The following is a 15,708-nucleotide window of genomic DNA, read 5'->3' as shown; positions in this document are numbered from 1 at the left end:
TTGCATATAGTTGAACATCGAAAGTGTATTGTACAGACCGTCTATTCTTACCCGCATCGTTTGTGCCAGAAGTCATCTGCATAAGCAGTGCCATCTGCTGACGTTCGGACATTGGCGTTGTAACAGCTGGTCGGCCAGATCCGCCTGATCCAGCCCCAGACATTCCTCGTGGTCTTGATGATGAAGGCATACCGCTTACATCCTGTAATCGAGAAGCAACATTGTTAGCGAAATGAAGGTGTAGACTAGAAGAATTTCAATAGAGGACATAAAGGCTGGTCGAAAACAATTGGAATTCCCTCCAGGAGGATACCGCACGTCATGATGGATCGATATAAACAAACCAATCCGAGCATGGAAGAAGGACGCGTACACCCCCAAGTGCCCATCTTGGAACGCATTTTTTATCCCATTTCAAACTCGGATCAGGCGGGTAGTGTACGGCAAATACGGGCAGCATTGCTGAACCATAACAAAAATATACACAAGTCCAAGAATACGAAACATATTGACGTTCCCGGTCAAATGCATCTTTCGGTATCGAAGCAACCACCAAGCGCGTGAAACTCTCAAAACACGGTGAACATTGCGTCGTAAATTATGAATCACTTCTAGTCGTTGAGTAACTTCTGTCACAGGAAGAACATAGTGGAGATGTTCATGTACGATAAAAAACTATCGTTGGCGCGATTTAATAAAGGGAACACAACAAATTTATCGAAATTAAACTCACTTTCTTTTGGAAGTTGCTCATTTCAAAGTGACAAATGGTTTCATCTTCTTTCTGTTTTTAGCTGCGACATTTTCTTTGACAGCTTATTCTGACATTTGCTGACATCGAATTTTTTGGCTATTCAGTGCACAGTGAAATATTCACAAAAATATCTCTCCAACATTTTATTTGGGAATGTTTATATTTACTGTTTGCGATTAGCGAAATATTCAATACCGATACTAACTAGCCTGAATATCTTTGAAAAGAACTGCATGGCAGGTTTCATGATTTAGGGTCAGTTGAGATTCTCATGTTGTGGATCATTTGCGAGCTTTTTATGTGATTTACTGAACAGTTGGAAATTCATAACTATCGGTGAAGAAGAATACATTTCAACAAATGAATGAAAGCCGTCTTCCACTCATATTTGAACATATCCACGCAGATAGAGCCGGAATTTTGATCTCCTTTACATTTTATAATTCATTATGATATTTTTGACTGAAGTTAAATCCACATAAGATCGTTGTGCGATTTTGTTTTGTAGAAGTAGAATTGTCATTAGCAGTTCCGAACAGCAGCCGTTTTTGATTTGTTTACATTTACGCCGAATCAGCGACCATACACGAAATATTACTGCGATTATCCTTGTTTCCAAGTTCTTTTGCTTCACTATTTCAAGTGTTACAAAGTAATGTTTGCCTTGAATGTCTTGTGTAATTAAATCCCCGAATTGTAGTGGCAAATCAAAATGGATCAAATAAAAGTAACGACGAACTTTACTAACAGTTGCTTCTACGATGAAAACAAGAAAATTCGCTTTGATCCTCCAGTTTATGAGCAGCGATACTGGACCATTCTACGATTGCTCGAGCTAGATTGTTGGAAAACTTCGTTCAAGAAGGTGATCAATGGACAAAACTGTTGTCCAGCTTTTAGATTCGGTTGTTCTCACTGGTCGTATTTTCTTTCCAGATTGTTGAATTTGGCTGTGCGGAAATGAAGTTTTTTCGCTTGTTGCGTACATTACCAGCGGTCGAGAAAATATTGGAGGTATTTACAATCTAGACGTAAGATTCGAGATCTTTTACCATTACGGGTCGCTTTAATGTTAAGGATTACGTAGGTTAAGAAGCCTTCTTCTTTCAACGAGCGCCACAGTGGTGGTACATAGTGTAAAGGAAAGGATTTTCTCATTGAGAACGAAGGTTTTGGGACTTCTTATTCAATTGGTTGACTCTATAACCATTGGCGGTTTAATCTTGTCTCTTTTTCTTTTTGCTAGTTACACAGTTTAATTTCCGTACCCTAATCGTTAGTACTGCGTATGAGCAACAGTACAATTCAACCTTTCGATCGGGTTAGCTACATCAACAACCACCAGCCTCCAATCGAACTATACTCTATTTGCTCTATATTTTATTTATCTAATTTGAGACGGCAAGGCTGTTTTTTATTTCGTAAAGTACACTCTGGCCGTTGATATTCAATAGAATATTGTCTGCTTGTATACATCAAGTTCGAGACTCTTTAAGATTTTGGTTCAGAATAAATATCAGTACGAAGGCATATGAAACGATCGGCATATCGTCAGCAAAAACTTTTATTTAGTTATTGGTATTCACCAGAATTGCGTGAATGTGCTGCGATGCATTTTTTCCTCCAGCATGTTCGCTCTTTTCGTGCTTGCCAATTCTACCAAAGCTCACGTTTCCGAAGGGATGACAGACGTCTGTTTGACATATGCCGCATGTTGTCAAAACATGTGAAATGCGCTGTGAGAAATAGATTCACCACCACGGGCTCCACAGCTTTCACTGCAAAAAATAGCATTCGAAATGGCGTTTACGATAAAAACAATCTACCATACCAATTGTGAGAAAATTTAGCCATCCCCAAGGGTTGGCTTCGATTTTCCGAATCGAAGCTACGGGCAGAACGTGCCAGCGAAAACGGAGTGTGTGCAAGAAGCGTGTGAATCTGCAGGAGTACCCTGACCCTTCTCCCATACCAACAGCAGTCATTGCACCGTTGCCAATCCTCGTCTGTACGCGTGTGTGAAACTAAAAGTGATTGATTGTGAAATTGGTAGTGTACCAAAGGCCGAAGGACACGGTACACTAACGTATACGCAAGCCGGAGTTAACCCGTACCAAAGCCTACCCGGCATTTCCCGGTCGCTGCATAAAGCCGATGTTATCATTCACCGCTTCATTTTGCCGGTGGTGGTCTGTATTCCAGTGTATTCTTTTCTTCTTGTGCGGTCCGAATCTTCCTTCATCATCTACACCGCGAACTAATGAACTAGCGTCAGGATATTTGGAGGAAATTGGTGGTGTTGCCTGCGGATAACATCATACGCTGAACTACCTCTTCGAAGGCGTTTACTTACGCTGCGTGCATTCCACTCCTTCACAACAAGCAAGCAGTTCCGGCCGCGGTGTAGAACAAACGATGAGCGGGGACGATTTTATTTATAGCGCCATCACAAATGATAACATGAGCGCGTTCGACCTGAACGTAATCGCCAGTACCCTCGTCAATACGGACAAGCTGGTGAGGCAGAACAAGCAGCAAAAGGAGGAAAACGATCTGCTGCGAGAAAAGATCACATCCTTGCGTGAATCAGCCCTGCAGATAAAGAACCTGTACGAGGCGGAGGTGGCCAAAGTAGTGCGTGTCGAAGCGCAGCTAGCATCTTACGTAAGCCAATGTAAACAGCTGGAGGAACGGTGTCTGGAAGCCGACAGTGACAAGATCAATGCCGATCTGATACTGATGGAACGGTTAGCGGAAAACGATCGGCAAAGCGAGGAGAATGAACGACGGTACCGGTTGCTCATAACCGATCTCATACGCTACTTCTCCCAGCCAGGTGATCATACTGATTCCGGCAAAAAACGTGAACTAAAGCAACATCTAGCGATGGTGGAAGCTCTCAAACTTCCGGACGAGGTGAAAACGTTCATTCAGCAAGCGCCACACCATCGCAGTAAACGAAGAAAAGGACGCACCAAGTCTGCTACGATGAAAGATCAGGAGTGTCAAACGTCAGTAATGGAAATGCGAAATAGCGCAAACAACACGGACCAATCATATCCGACGCGACCGGAAGTAAGGGACTGTGGAACGGATGCTTTAGAGGTTTCCTACCTGCCAAAGGAGCAACCGGTCAACAAGACGTTCTGCGATAAAGCCACCATGCATAGCATGTCCACGATCACTAGAGCGACGTGCACGTCGGTATTCATTAAGCGTGTGGACGTCGGGGTAAACTTCCCCGAGGTGACACTCAAATCGGTGGACGAAATTCTGCGTGAATGCGTCCCGCTGCCACCGTTACTCCTTTCACCCATCACCGATATCCTGCCCATGTACGAATCCGTCAGTACGCAAACCGATCCACCCGTAGAAACTGATCCTAGCGTAGAAAAGTTGGCTCATGTCACGTGTGGAACAATGACGAATTTGAAAAACATTCGCAAACGCATCGATTACCGTGCAGTGGAAGGTGGAATGACGTCCTTTCAACAACAGTACACGTCCATGGCAGAACAACTGTTTGGCAAGATCAAGCAAGAAGACTATCCTTTTTCATCGGGTTTTGATTTCGACACAGATGATACATTTGGTAGCATGCATCCACATCTCTCTACCATCTGGAGGTTGCTGGGAGAAAGCATATTCATGTTGATGAACAGTGGCCGACGGTTTGATAATCAGTGCTATAACATGCTAAACGAGCAGCTCGCTACCATACGTGATATGATCGTAGCGGATGGGCGCCGCGAATCGGAACTGATGAGCGACATGTTTTCCAACGTGCGTGCGACGGTGGTAGCGGCCGCTGGGTATGGGAAGGATCGGGGCACCACACCACTGACACCAAACGTTGTACCCAGTACGGAGACTTCACGGCAGACGGTACCGGTAAGAAGATCCGAATGTGCAGTGCCTGCAGATGATTGTGGCGTCGTGATCGTCGAAAAGGAAACCGACACAGTGCCGGTAAAGATCACCCAGTTGTGCGCTTCGGCAACCAAAGAGTTAAGCAATAACGATGCAGTAGTCCTAGTAGAACCAGAGCTAGTTTCATCCAGTTCTCCTGAACGGCAAATTACTGAAAGTGAAATCGACGAATCGAGAATCGATGGTAAGTAGTCAATGGTATTCATCATACATTTCCTCCTGTGGGAACCATTGTTTCTTATTTATTTTGTTAATGCTCCTGTTTTAACATCTATATTCCTTCCATTAGCTCAAAGCATAGAATGTAATGATATCGAAACGGTATCGGAGAAATGCAGCAACGAGAACGTGGAACAGACCAAGACAATTTCACCTTTAACAACCCCATCAACGTCTGATATGACTTCTTCACTACTAGACGAAGAAGTCGATCGGATAGAACACCAATTGCAGCTGATGGAGGAAGGCGATGACGAGCTTTCAATAGGGGTGCGAACAACACGAGCCTCGGAAACGCCGGTTATTAACGCAGACGCGTCTAACCAACAAACGTCCGACAATCCTTCTGAGCAGCTTGAAAGTATGCTGCAAGTAGCAAGTGTGCCTGAACCAGAATTAGAATATTCTTTCCCTGTAACAAAAGATGAAACACTATTTTCACCACCTCGCTCTTCGACACCGCCAGCAGTTGCAAACGTGACGAGTTGTTACTCTACAAGCACTACGGCAACATTCCTTTCTCCGATAAAGGTAAAGGAAACGAATCAGCTAGTGAAGGATCAGTTCAAAACACCGACTCAGCTGCCTATTAGCAAGCGAAAGCAGCGCGCTCGTCCTTCTTCAGACGAATCAATGCTACCTCATGCCTCGAAACGGATGCGGTTTGTCACGCAACCGAATTCAGGACGTACATCACCTACGACCGAGTTTTTGCTGGAAGACGATTGGGATCAAAAGTTTTCCTCTATCAAGGCACACATGATTGGGCCGTTGAAAGAGAGCCATTCTACCCCGCTTTCACCGATCACCGACCGGTTCGAAGAATGCGAAGATCTGGAAATAGAGAAAGCGGATAATTTACTGTCTGAATCGAAGCAGCTAGCAATTACGCCAACAGATCATAGTATGAATGCAGAAACTTATCCGGTAACGAGTATTACACCAACTAACGATCGAACAGTTGAAGTCAGAGATTCTGCGGATTGTTTCACACAGCCAAAAGACACAAAGTCAGCAGAAGCCAACAATAACACGCGGCAAGAACTTGAAGGCGCGAACAGTTCACCAAGACCGGTGGAGAGGAGAATATCTGAAGAAAGCAACACACCGCAAGAGTCTAATGAAGGAAACAAATTACCGGTACATAAATTACCGATCGAAAGGAGATCATCGGAAGAAATCAACACACTGCCAGAGGCAACCGATCCAATCGTGTTCGACACGATCGTTGAAAACGTTCCTGTAAATATGGATATGTCCTCCAAGGATGATACAGATGGTAAGATTGATACCATTGCGCTGCCAAGTGCTTTAGAGGATGGAGAGATCGACGAAGAGCTCAATGTAAGTCTCAGCAGTATCGGTGAACTAGTTATCGATATTGATCCTGTATCGGACAATCAATGTACCGTGTGGGATTCTCCAATGTCACCACCGGCGCATGAAACAGGCCTACCGGTATTGGCACAACCAACAAGCCACATTGACTGTGTGACAGATTCTCCGCTCTCACCACCACTGCCCAAAGATCGCGAAGCAACACCATCTGTCACTCCGGTGCAAATACCGCTGTTTCACGCTGCACTGCATTCGCAACTACGGCAACAGATTCACGACCGAAATGAACCCATCTATGCATTCATTGCGCTTCACAAGTCGAAAAATGGGCAAGAACCGTCCCATAAACATACTGGCCAAATCAATGCACAGGAGCAACAGGTGGTAAAGCAGCTGGGCGAGATTTTGTCCAACTATCTGCAGCGACCCGACTGGACGGAGACGGCAGTAAACGAAACGATAACGGCAGTGCTGAACTGCACACAAGACGTACGCCTCATGACGCTGGCCTTGCTCGAAATGGTAATTTCCTGTGCGGATATTACGGTGAATGTGCTTTGCTCGCCACCCGCACCACCTCTGCCGTTGGTACAGCAAAAGCTTATCCTAATAGTGCGCCACCTGGGATACGGCCTTGAAGCGCTAGAACAGGTGCTGATGCGTGAGTTGGACAGGCGGATGTTCCAGCTGAAAGGAGAAACGCTTCCACTGACTGCATTGATCGCACTTACGTTTCTGTACATTGGTCTGGAGGACAGCAAACCTTCCGAGTTCCCTTGGAAGCGGGAATACAATGTTCGGTTGTACATCTTCAAATGTTTGTACTATTTCGGGTTTAAAGGTTTACCGCTGGTGTACTATCTGTTGCGAGCGTTTCCATTCGCTTTGCCGAAGAAAGGTAGCCCACACTACGACAATTCAGATGCGATGATCGCAACGATACGTACGATCCTGATGAACGTAAGCTATTCGGACACCTGCGTGGGGTTGCCGGAATCTGCGCTGTTCCGGAAACGGGAGTTGCTTTGGTTGTTGAAGAACACCTACGGGTATCAGCAGGGGAGCCCATCGTACGCGGAGCTTGTGGTGAACCTGGTCGAAAAGATCCGAGCCAACAAGTTGCGCAATGTGGCGCACTCGCTGATTTTAGTCGCCAAGCGGAACGGTTTCGATTGGGCCCGGTTACACATCATTCAGAAGCGTATCTATCCACTGCTGAACGAATATCTGAAGCAATTCGAATTGATGCGAGCCAGCACCACCACCGCAACGGGTTGCCCTTCGTCAATGAGTGCTACTGCGAGCGGTAGCAGCAGCGAGGCTATGGGTAGCCTGGATGATCGAATCGTGACCTGCATCTTTACGATTGCATCCATCATGAAAACGCAACCGTCGCACGAAGATGCGTCCCGTGTGATGCAAATTTTCACCACCATTGTGCAGCTGGCAGAAGGGAATCGCGCGATTCAGGAGGAGGCAATTGCGGGACTGATAAAGTTCAGCCGCTTCGGGTTTGTGGACGTGTTCCAGCGATTGAGCAGCTGGAACCCGGGATATCCGATCAGCGATCGGATGAAGCTAATGCTCATGACGATGGTGTATCGGAAACCGCCTCTCTTCTGGAAACAGTTAATGGAAAATCGAATTGTGTGAAGAAAAAATCGAGAAGAGAAACCGGTGGGACCACTGGTTCCGGTGTGTTTGTGTATAAAGAGAGGGGCTAATTGGGCATCAATCGTGTCGAAATTCGTGCTAACATTTTGGAGAGTTTTAGTTTTGTTTTCGAACTGTAATCACACCATTCAAGGCGCTCTCATTGCGGGTATCTCTCACTAGTGGATCATCCGACGTTCGATTTCTGTGATTAGGATTCAATTGCTTCTTTACTCAATCAATTTTTCACTGTATGTTTTACCTTTACTAATTGTTCGACTAATTGTTTCCGCGTTATGAAGAAATGAGTTTTCATCGCTAAACAGTAGAACGACCTTGCTTGTTTCCTTTTTCTTGCCAGTTCCTGGCTAGGTTGAGTATCTTTAAATGAGCTTTTGTTTGATCAGGATTGCATAAAAGTTTAGTTGTAAATACAAAATAAATTAAATTATAATAAATTTTATTTGAATTGTATAGTGCAAATAATAAAAAAGGAACTTTTCTTCGAGCTATTCTCGTGTCGATATCACTGATGTACTAATTGAACCTCACAGGCAGGCTGCAGACTTTCACACTTGTGTGAAGACTTTTCTGGTGATAACACCAACGTGGTTTGTTGGCTCCTCCTTTCTTTGCAATGGTAGTCAGTAGGCAGGCTTATGCGATCATATGTCACGATATCAAATTAATTAAATGATTCCACTACGTATCCCGACGGTATATATCTCAAGTAGAAAGAACTTAAAGGTGGATAGTATTATAATTTCATTAATATTGTCGTTAAGTTAACCAGATTCAATAAAACTTATAAATTGGAAATATGTCTGAATACTAAATATTTTAATTAACTTACTCTACTACTTATGGGAAAGGTCCATCCTCGGATAACAGGAAATAAATACTCAAAAGACGTTTTGTAATTAAAGTTATAAGTTCAGTAATTTGTTGATGGCGATTAAACTTTACGATTGTCGAAACTCGTTCTTCCAGGTTGACATTGATGAGAACATTTTACACCAATCGCGACATCTTGTGCGGCCAATGCTCAGCGATTACTTATCACCTCCAGCCAAACCACTCACCGTAGAAGTTTGGCGTGGCAATATTGCCGAACCTTACGAATGCCTCGAAGGAACGGATGTAGTAGTTGGGATAGAAATGTAAGTATTCCTCGAAACTGTTATCTTCCGCTTGTTATCTAACTAATTCCTCAAATTTTAGTATCGAACATTTGCACCAACCGGTTCTGGATAAGGTACCCGAGAATGTGTTCGGTTTCATTAAGCCCAAGGTTGCATTCTTCTCAACACCGAACGCAGAGTATAACGTGCTGTTTGATGGTTTGTACGAAAATGGATTCCGTCATTTAGATCATAAATTCGAGTGGACCCGGGGCCAGTTCGAGCAATGGGGTGAATCGATATGCCAACGGTATCCCGATTACTGTGTGAAGTACTTTGGCATCGGACCTGCACCGGCTGGTACCGAAACGGTTGGATGTGTGAGCCAGATGGCGGTTTTTGTGCGCCATGATTTTCTCGCCAGCTTTCCACCGGTAGCGGCGTCAGTTACGACAGAGGAGGAAAATGTTCCAGTTTCGAACGAATCGGCTGAAGTTGAGCAACGGACACCAAACGCACAAATCGGAGAGCCTGCACGCCCTAATTCGCAATTTATCGAAGTAAATGGAGAGATTCTTCTCATCCAACCGCCAACGGACGATGCCATTTTAGAGGTGGCCGGTAGAGTACCTGCTGTCGGCGATGCAGCGGTGGAAAATGTGCTCTGTGGTGCTGATGATGTAGATGCAGAAGAGAGATACAGAGAGTACAACGAAATACTTGATGATATCGATGACTCCGACGGTGACTTTGACGACGAGGACGATATCATGTACGATATGTATGTTCCGGAGGAGGTAGCACGGACATTGCGCACACGAAACGATAGCGGTAACTTCGAGGAAGAAGATGTGGCTGAAGCCAGTCGCGAGTATTGGATGGTGGTGAGTGAAGTGTACCCGGTGGCAGAACCGGACAATCGATCACGCGAACAACACATTCAGGATGCTGCTGAATATCAACTGCGCCGTTTGCGCAACTTTGGGGACGATTTTCTCGCCCCGGAGCAGGATCACTACCTCATACCGCTGCAGACCATACATGATTGCATGGATGTAGAGCTGGCAACCATCGGCGAGGTGCGACAATCCTTGTTGCGGGCGGGTTACCGTATTGGTGAAGATGATACAGTAAACTTACCGCTAGAAGATGAAGAGGAAAATGATTCAGACGAGGAACGATTGTTCGATGATGGCGGAGAGCTCGATGATGACGATCGGTATCCTGCGTGGGATGATAATGAGGAAGCCAAGGCCAGCCGGGGGGTAGTTGCCATGACGTTGGAAGACTGTGACGAAACCTGGGACTGAAAAGCGTCCCTTTGAGATGGTGTAATCGTTTCAGTGCTATGATGCTTTTCAATCGATTTGTTTTATTATTATCTTTTAAACATTTTGTTAGATCTTGATTATGAAGGTTAGATACAGCGATCGTGATAGAACTGTTCAAATGCCGTTTAATATTAATAAGAGAGGGAAAACAAACATGTGTAAAAAAAGTTTGTAAGTGATGACTTTCATTTACTGATTTTCTGCTCTAATTTCGTTTCGTTTTTCATCTAGTTGCAACATTTTACGAACAAAACGCAAAAATATTAATTTTTTTTTCACCAATTCTCACCTTTTTTTCTCATGATAGCAAATTAAAGATTGAATCGATAATATATTTGCGATGCGATTAAATACTAGCTCCGAGTAGTTCAACAATTATCCGCAAGATGGACTCCTGATCCCTTAGTAACAACGGGTCACGAAGTGTTTGACATATGTAAAACTCTCCCGTAGGCAATCAAACTATCATGTCACAACTTTTTATTACAAAAAATTCTTTGAATTACCTTAAAAATAGGTTCGGTAGCAGAGTTGCACTGCAACGCTATCATATCATATACCATATGTAATTTATATGTTACGGTACGATTGGAATTCCTACTCATGTTAAAGCATGCTATTTTAACCGCAACCGTATCTACTGGAAGCACCGATCATTGTTTCTCAATCTTGGCTATGTAATTCCTGATAAGATAAGCCGTCAACTAATCATCAAAAAAAAAAGTGTAATCGGTAAGAAATTTGCCCTCGTGCCTTTTGCTGCCCACCTTCTTTTATGTCTTGTCCAGTTGAAAAGGCAAAGCGTACTCTTGCCTTCACGGGAACAGGTTTGGTGTTTTGATTCCGGCACTGCGACGTTTTTGTTCCGAAAAGGAATACACGCGTACAGGCACAAACAATGTTTAGTAATGTAATGATCATTTATTATCGACCTGCCGTCGGGTTTGCTGCTGTTCGCTACCTAATCATGCCGCACGTTATGAGCATGAGTGAGCATCTTGGCGCTCGACGGAGACACTGATTGTTGCAGTGGAGGATCAATCCCCTTGGAGGCCTAGGGCGGAATTATAGTTGGGGCCTCTAATTTTAAAAACGATGCAGGAGGGAAGGGGAACATTGAGGGGACTTGAAATGAGACAAGGCGAAAAGCACAGTAAGAAAGGGCCTACTCCGCCTACCGTCTTATTCGCCGCTGGGCCACCCCTAATCATGTTCTTCAAATGGTCCGCCAGGGCCATCACCATCTTCGAATACAATAACGGAACCGGCTATATCACCACCAACACCAGTTACCACTGTACCTGTACTCTTCTAAATGGAGCTACAATCATACGTGCGCCAATTTCGAGAAGCAGCACGTGGTGGAATTTACAGCTACAGCATTCAAGGAGCACTTTGCCATCGAATTGGTTCGCTCGCAGTGCTTCCGGGATATTCGCCATGCAACACTCAGTTGCAGCGGATACATGAGGACACAGTATCAAAATTCAATGATCATTGTTTGTGCTTTTGGGCAAACCAGATCTGTTCACCACCGTAACTTGTAATCCGAGTCTTGATAACCAATCCGAGGAGAACCATAACGCCACTACTTGGATCACATTTTCTACGATTTACGTACATTTATGATTCCTGATTAGTCCAACGCCTTCTACGATTTCTTCGTCCAGCATCTAGAAGAGCACCTAGTACAGCAATTTTGCTCAAAACCGCCGAAAGGTATGCAATGTTTAAACATTAACTTTCCCGTTGGTCGTGAAAAATTTCTTCGAAAACTCCAGTTTCCGAGTGCATAGTACCAGGAGAGCATCCACGGAAGAGGTAGCACCTTGTACAGCAATTTTGGTCGAAAACCGCCGAAAGCCGTCGATTAGCCGTCAATTAGCCGTCAATTAGCAGTCATCTCCAACCTCGTGTCACCTCCCCCCTCGTGTCACCACCCACGGGTCACCACTCGCCTCCCACGGGTCACCACCCGCCTCCCACGGGTCACCACCCACCTCCCACGGGTCACCACCCACCTTCCACGTGTCACCACCCACCTCCCACGAGTCTTCACCCACCTCCCACGGGTCACCAACCACCTCCCACAAGTCTTCACCCACCTCCCACGGGTAATCACCCACCTCCCACGAGTCTTCACCCACCTCCCACGGGTCACCACCCATCTCCCACTGGTCACCACCCGCCTCCCACGGGTCACCACCCTCCACCCAAAAGTCACCACCTACCACCCGCCATCTTGTCCGCCATCTTGGTCGCCATCTTGTGTCCGCCATCTTGTCCGCCTTCTTGTCCGCCATCTTGTCCGCCATCTTGGCCGCTATCTTGTCCGCCATCTTGTCCGCCATGTTGTCCGCCATGTTGTCCGCCATCTTGTGTTCCCCATCTTGTCCGCCATCTTGTGTCCGCCATCTTGTCCGCCATCTTGGCCGCCATGTTGTCCGCCATCTTGGCCGCCATCTTGTGTCCGCCTCTTGTCCGCCATCTTGGCCGCCATCTTGTCCGCCATCTTGGCCGCCATATTGTCCGCCGTCTTGTCCGCCATCTTGGCCGCCATCTTGTCCGCCATCTTGTCCGCCATCTTGTGTCCGCCATCTTGTCCGCCATGTTGTGTCCGCCATCTTGGCCGCCATCTTGTCCGCCATCTTGGCCGCCATCTTGTCCGCCATCTTGTCCGCCATCTTGGCCGCCATCTTGTCCGCCATCTTGGCCGCCATCTTGGCCATCATCTTGTCCGCCATCTTGGCCGCCATCTTGTGTCCGCCTTCTTGGCCGCCATCTTGTCCGCCATCTTGTCCGCCATCTTGTGTCCGCCATCTTGTCCGCCGTCTTGTCCGCCATCTTGACCGCCATCTTGTCCGCCATCTTGTCCGCCATCTTGGCCGCCATCTTGTCCGCCATCTTGTCCGCCATCTTGGCCGCCATCTTGTCCGCCATCTTGGCCGCCATCTTGTCCGCCATCTTGTGTCCGCCATCTTGTCCGCCATCTTGTCCGCCATCTTGGCCGCCATCTTGTCCGCCATCTTGGCCGCCATCTTGTCCGCCATCTTGGCCGCCATCTTGTCCGCCATCTTGTCCGCCATCTTGGCCGCCATCTTGTCCACCATCTTGGCCGCCATCTTGTCCGCCATCTTGTCCTCCATCTTGTGTCCGCCATCTTGGCCGGCATCATGTCCGCCATTTTGGCCGCCATCTTGTGTCCGCCATCTTGGCCGCCATCTTGTCCGCCATCTTGGCCGCCATCTTGGCCGCCATCTTGGCCGCCATCTTGGCCGCCATCTTGTCCACCATCTTGGCCGCCATCTTGGCCGCCATCTTGGCCGCCATCTTGGCCGCCATCTTGGCCGCCATCTTGTCCGCCATCTTGTGTCCGCCATTTTGTCCGCCATCTTGTGTCCGCCATTTTGTGTCCGCCATTTTGTCCGCCATCTTGTGTCCGCCATCTTGTCCGCCATCTTGGCCGCCATGTTGTCCGCCATCTTGGCCGCCATCTTGTGTCCGCCTCTTGTCCGCCATCTTGGCCGCCATCTTGTCCGCCATCTTGGCCGCCATATTGTCCGCCGTCTTGTCCGCCATCTTGGCCGCCATCTTGTCCGCCATCTTGTGTCCGCCATCTTGTCCGCCATGTTGTGTCCGCCATCTTGGCCGCCATCTTGTCCGCCATCTTGGCCGCCATCTTGTCCGCCATCTTGTCCGCCATCTTGGCCGCCATCTTGTCCGCCATCTTGGCCGCCATCTTGTCCGCCATCTTGGCCGCCATCTTGGCCATCATCTTGTCCGCCATCTTGGCCGCCATCTTGTGTCCGCCATCTTGGCCGCCATCTTGTCCGCCATCTTGTCCGCCATCTTGTGTCCGCCATCTTGTCCGCCGTCTTGTCCGCCATCTTGACCGCCATCTTGTCCGCCATCTTGTCCGCCATCTTGGCCGCCATCTTGTCCGCCATCTTGTCCGCCATCTTGGCCGCCATCTTGTCCGCCATCTTGGCCGCCATCTTGTCCGCCATCTTGTGTCCGCCATCTTGTCCGCCATCTTGTCCGCCATCTTGGCCGCCATCTTGTCCGCCATCTTGGCCGCCATCTTGTCCGCCATCTTGTCCGCCATCTTGGCCGCCATATTGTCCGCCATCTTGTCCACCATCTTGGCCGCCATCTTGTCCGCCATCTTGTCCTCCATCTTGTGTCCGCCATCTTGGCCGGCATCATGTCCGCCATTTTGGCCGCCATCTTGTGTCCGCCATCTTGGCCGCCATCTTGTCCGCCATCTTGGCCGCCATCTTGGCCGCCATCTTGGCCGCCATCTTGGCCGCCATCTTGTCCACCATCTTGGCCGCCATCTTGGCCGCCATCTTGGCCGCCATCTTGGCCGCCATCTTGGCCGCCATCTTGTCCGCCATCTTGTCCGCCATCTTGTGTCCGCCATTTTGTCCGCCATCTTGTGTCCGCCATTTTGTCCGCCATCTTGTGTCCGCCATCTTGTGTCCGCCATCTTGTCCGCCATCTTGGCCGCCATCTTGTCCGCCATCTTGGCCGCCATCTTGGCCGTCATCTTGTCCGCCATCTTGTGTCCGCCATCTTGGCCGCCATCATGTCCGCCATCTTGTCCGCCATCTTGTGTCCGCCATCTTGTCCGCCATCTTGTCCGCCATCTTGTGTCCGCCATCTTGTCCGCCATCTTGTCCGCCATCTTGGCCGCCATCTTGTCCGCCATCTTGTCCGCCATCTTGTCCGCCATCTTGTCCGCCATCTTGTGTCCGCCATCTTGTCCGCCATCTTGTCCGCCATCTTGAGTCCGCCATCTTGGCCGCCATCTTGTCCGCCATCTTGTCCGCCATCTTGTCCGCCATCTTGGCCGCCATCTTGGCCGCCATCTTGTCCGCCATCTTGTGTCCGCCATCTTGGCCACCATCTTGTGTCCGCCATCTTGGCCGCCATCTTGTCCGCCATCTTGGCCACCATCTTGTCCGCCATCTTGTCCGCCATCTTGGCCGCCATCTTGTCCACCATCTTGTTCGCCATCTTGTCCGGCATCTTGTCCGCCATCTTGGCCGCCATCTTGTCCGCCATCTTGGCCGCCATCTTGTCCGCCATCTTGTCTGCCATCTTGTCCGCCATCTTGTCCGCCATCTTGTCCGCCATCTTGGCCGCCATCTTGTCTGCCATCTTGGCCGCCATCTTGTCCGCCATCTTGTCCGCCATATTGTCCGCCATCTCGTCCGCCATCTTGTGTCCGCCATCTTGTCCGCCATCTTGTCCACCATCTTGTCAGCCATCTTGGTCGCCATCTTGTCCGCCATCTTGGCCGCCATCTTGTCCGCCATCTTGTGTCCGCCATCTTGTCCGCCATCTTGTCCGCCATCTT

The 15,708-nt window shown here is 48.0% G+C and overlaps 3 protein-coding genes across 3 annotated transcripts in view; 2 read left to right on the top strand and 1 right to left on the bottom strand.

The window, feature by feature from the left end:
- The window catches only part of LOC128301524 (ankyrin repeat domain-containing protein 11-like), a 39,100-nt gene extending 38,346 nt beyond the window's left edge, over nt 1-754 (bottom strand). Inside the window, exons 1-2 of the mRNA XM_053038063.1 lie at nt 734-754; nt 52-202 (exon numbers count right to left, since the gene is read on the bottom strand). Of these exons, the coding sequence (XP_052894023.1) occupies nt 52-202; nt 734-754 (172 nt within the window). The remainder of the gene's footprint in view (nt 1-51; nt 203-733) is intronic.
- A 568-nt stretch (nt 755-1,322) lies between these two features.
- Nucleotides 1,323-10,439, top strand: LOC128304033 (uncharacterized). The gene is made up of 4 exons (XM_053041156.1): nt 1,323-1,619; nt 1,691-1,768; nt 8,885-9,054; nt 9,116-10,439. The coding sequence occupies exons 1-4, from the start codon at nt 1,467-1,469 to the stop codon at nt 10,323-10,325; spliced, it is 1,611 nt and encodes a 536-aa protein (XP_052897116.1). The 5' UTR covers nt 1,323-1,466; the 3' UTR covers nt 10,326-10,439.
- Nucleotides 3,170-8,720, top strand: LOC128300370 (little elongation complex subunit 1). The gene is made up of 2 exons (XM_053036398.1): nt 3,170-4,841; nt 5,124-8,720. Exons 1-2 carry the CDS (start codon nt 3,170-3,172, stop codon nt 7,892-7,894), a joined length of 4,443 nt encoding a protein of 1,480 aa, XP_052892358.1. The 3' UTR covers nt 7,895-8,720.
- Nucleotides 10,440-15,708: the final 5,269 nt, after the last annotated feature.

The sequence above is a fragment of the Anopheles moucheti genome, chromosome 3, assembly GCF_943734755.1.
Source record: "Anopheles moucheti chromosome 3, idAnoMoucSN_F20_07, whole genome shotgun sequence".
Lineage (NCBI taxonomy): Eukaryota > Metazoa > Arthropoda > Insecta > Diptera > Culicidae > Anopheles > Anopheles moucheti.
Note: the sequence above shows the minus strand (reverse complement) of the source record. Positions and strands in the feature narration are given on the sequence as shown.

Excerpts from the sequence above, each read along its gene's own strand:
- LOC128304033 (XM_053041156.1), top strand. The coding sequence starts at position 1,467 with ATGGATCAAATAAAAGTAACGACGAACTTTACTAACAGTTGCTTCTAC. Across the intron at positions 1,620-1,690 it reads GGAAAACTTCGTTCAAGAAG|ATTGTTGAATTTGGCTGTGC; the intron begins GTGATCAATGGA and ends TTTTCTTTCCAG. Across the intron at positions 1,769-8,884 it reads CGGTCGAGAAAATATTGGAG|GTTGACATTGATGAGAACAT; the intron begins GTATTTACAATC and ends TCGTTCTTCCAG.
- LOC128300370 (XM_053036398.1), top strand. The coding sequence starts at position 3,170 with ATGAGCGGGGACGATTTTATTTATAGCGCCATCACAAATGATAACATG. Across the intron at positions 4,842-5,123 it reads TGAACGGCAAATTACTGAAA|AACACCAATTGCAGCTGATG; the intron begins GTGAAATCGACG and ends TCGATCGGATAG.